At 49.5% G+C, this 3,120-nt stretch overlaps 1 protein-coding gene across 2 annotated transcripts in view; it reads left to right on the top strand.

Annotated features, from left to right (window-relative positions):
• The first annotated feature begins 220 nt into the window (after positions 1 to 220).
• Positions 221 to 3,120, top strand: part of Nqo1 (NAD(P)H quinone dehydrogenase 1) — a 15,303-nt gene continuing 12,403 nt past the window's right edge. Inside the window, exons 1-2 of one of the 2 annotated variants that reach the window (XM_031337121.1) lie at positions 221 to 297; positions 631 to 862. In XM_031337121.1, coding sequence (XP_031192981.1) covers positions 856 to 862 — 7 coding nt within the window. In that variant the 5' untranslated portion in view covers positions 221 to 297; positions 631 to 855. Of the gene's footprint in view, positions 298 to 630; positions 863 to 3,120 lie in introns of those variants that run through there. The other variant, XM_031337120.1, reaches the window with a different exon arrangement.

Raw genomic sequence — 3,120 nt, 5'->3', positions numbered from 1 at the left:
AAATCTTTTTGTTCAGTTCTATATTCTGATGTAAATCTTCGTGTAAAGTTTCCCAAGTTTCACCTGTGGCTACCAGAAATACTTCCCTATGGCTGCTGTCTCCCGCTTCCTGGAGGGCCATGTGAGTTCCTTGTTACCTGGTCACAGGGGTGGGGTGGGGGGGTGGGGAGTTGAGGAGACCCAAGCGTGTACACCCATTTTCTGCAGTTCCTAAGAGCAGAATCAGAACGCTGCAAAGAAGAAACGAAGTCATTCACACTAGGACAAGTCTCTCTGAGCTTTCAGTCTGGAGTCACAGTGAGTCGGCAAAATTTGAGCCAGTCTTTTAGCTGCCCCACCTTTCCCTTTGCGTGCAAAGGTGACTTCCCACAGCTGAGCGAGGACTAATCCACACAGGCCGGATATTTAGGCAGGTCGCACGAAGCTTGAAAATTTCTGTTGGAAATTTCCATTTTGTACCCGGGAGGTCTTGGGACAGGGAGCAGATGAATTTACCCAATATGTACCCATATCCTCAAAACCTCTCTCACTCTCTGGCTCCCAGGGAACCCTTTTGACTTCCATATACTGGAGTCCCAGTACAGCCCTAAAATGCTTCTCCCTGCCAATAACTTGGTATCTTCCCCACAGTGCCTCTGGGTTCCGGAATCCAGCCCCGCCCTCGCTGACTGCCCTGCACAGTAGGCTGGGCCGGCATAAGCAGGATATAAAGCCTGCAAGTGCTCAGCTCTTACCCCACCGGCTCGCACTAGCCTAGGCTGTAGCCCGAAGGATCGCTCCGAAGAGTTGTCCTGGCAACCAGCTGCTCAGCCAATCAGCGCTTGGTATTACGATCCGCACTCTACATCTGGAGCCATGGCGGGTGAGTGTGGCGCCAACTCCAGCCTGATTCACCCTGAGGAGGATATAGGGGCTTGCCATGAGTTTTGTCCCTTGCCTCAAAGAGGAAAAGTGATTAGGAACCTGGATGAGCCTCGATTAGTCCCTGGAAGGAGAGCTGCTTCTCAGAACCAGAAATGCAGATTATTCTGCAGCCCAAATTCACCCATGGGCAACTCCAGCATCACCCCTTCTACACAGTTCTTTAACAGAGCTGGCTACTCTCTGTGCCTCGTTTGGATTATTTAGATATAGGGTAACATGTATGCCAGGTTGGCCTTAAAACTGCTGTATAGTGAAGGACAGCCTTGAACTTAGGGTCTTATTGCCTCCACTGCCTTAGTGCCAGGATGGTAAGTGGCATCACCACGCCCGATTTATACGGCTCTGGGAATTGAATTGAGACCAGGACTTCCTGCACGCTAGACAAATTCTACCACCTGAGCTCTGTGCACATCCCCAGCCTAGGTTAGATAGTATTTAACCATTTGGGAATATGTTGCTAACATTTAAAAATGCAAACAGGCAACTTATAGGGACCACTGCTGGGCTTGGTGGCCCTCTGGAAGCAAAGGCAGGCATATCTCATTTAAGTTTGAAGTTAGCCTGGTCTGTAAATCCAGTTCCAGGACAGCCAGAGCCACATAGTAGAGAGAGACTGTCTCAAACAAACAAACAGACAAAACAAAAATACAGATTTTTAAAAAGGAGATCATCACCTTGTGAAAGAAAACGGGAAGATGTGGATGGAGATGGGATACAGGAGTGGAGCTGGGAAGGAATGTAAGAGAACTGGAACCTAACTCCAGCCTGCCTGGCCCTGGACCCTGGAGGAGGAAATCTGATTCGCTGCCTGGTCCATTTTCGTGACAGTCTCCTCACTTTGCCATCAGCCCAGGGGAAGGCAGGGGAGAGAGTCCTTGGCAGTTACTACCACAGTATTGTCTACTGTTTGACTGGCATCTACTGCGTTCTTGGCCAAGTTGCCTCCAGGGTTAAGAGCTTCCCAACAGGGCCTGGCCCTGAGTTCTGGGCAGCAGTAAGGTTTAGGCGGAGTTTCCTCCCTCCAGGAGGAACTGTAACTTTCTGGAGTTCCCTTCCTTTTAAAACTACTTCAGCCTCCGCAAAGACACTCAGGATCTCGCCTCGCTAAAAACACAGAGGGAGCAAAGGATGCTTCTGTGGTTGGTACAGGGCCACCCCAGTGCTCTCTAAGCTCTAGGATGAGTTGCTGGAAGAGCCAGCCAAGGCGGGTTTTCAACAGCTGGTGAGGCTGTATCTGCTTTGTCTACTGGTCTCCATTTATGCATGAGGGATAAATGTTCCAAGACCCCTCCACTGGAGCCTCAGACAGCATTATTATATTTAGCTTATACTCCCACACTTGGGATTCATTTCAGTTCAATGTTTGTTTATTCATTCATCCGTTCATCCATTCATTCATTTTGGCCAGACTAGCTTCAAATTTAATTTGGTCTAGGCTGACTTGAATGCCGGATCCTCCTGCCTCCACGCCCCAGTGCTGGGATTTACAGGTGCGTGTGCCCAGGCCTGGCTAGATTTAATTTACAAATTAGAGCAGGAGATTAACCAAAACAAAACAGAAAAATGACACCAGTTGGCTGTAATACTGGCAACATAGTCTGTTCTCTGTCGCTACCAACCAAAAGCCAGTGGAGGAGAAAAGTGTGTGTTTCATCTGACAGTTCTGGGTCCTAGTTCATCTCCCAGGGAAATCGAGGCAGGAACTGAAGCAGAAGAACTCTGCTTACTGGCTTGCTCTCTGTGACCTTCTCAACCTGTTTTCTTACACAAACCAGTGGCACCTGCCCGAGGGTGACACCAACCACAGTGCGCTGACACCCCCAGCCCCAGACAATCACTAATCAAGAAAATGCCACCCACTACAGGCCACTGTCTGATGGAGGCCACTACGGGCCAGTCTGATGGAGGTCTCCCCTGAGGTTCCCTGCAGAGGGCTGGGAAGCATTGAAGCTTTCAGGTGGGCCTGGGGGAGGGAGGCTGAAAGCAAGAATAGGCTGGATAGAAGTTTGTTTCCAGGTGACTGTCCAGATAACTTCAGCTACCAAAATTTAGAGTCAGGGTTGGCAAGAATGTTATTGGATAAAGGGACCTGCTACCAGGCTTGATCCTTGGGACTCACATGGAAAGAGAGAACTAATTGCAACTCCTGCAAGTTCTGCCTAACACACAGAGAGAGAGAGAGAGAGAGAGAGAGAG

The sequence above is a fragment of the Mastomys coucha genome, unplaced genomic scaffold (assembly GCF_008632895.1).
Source record: "Mastomys coucha isolate ucsf_1 unplaced genomic scaffold, UCSF_Mcou_1 pScaffold22, whole genome shotgun sequence".
Lineage (NCBI taxonomy): Eukaryota > Metazoa > Chordata > Mammalia > Rodentia > Muridae > Mastomys > Mastomys coucha.
This window is presented reverse-complemented; position numbering and strand designations above follow the sequence as displayed.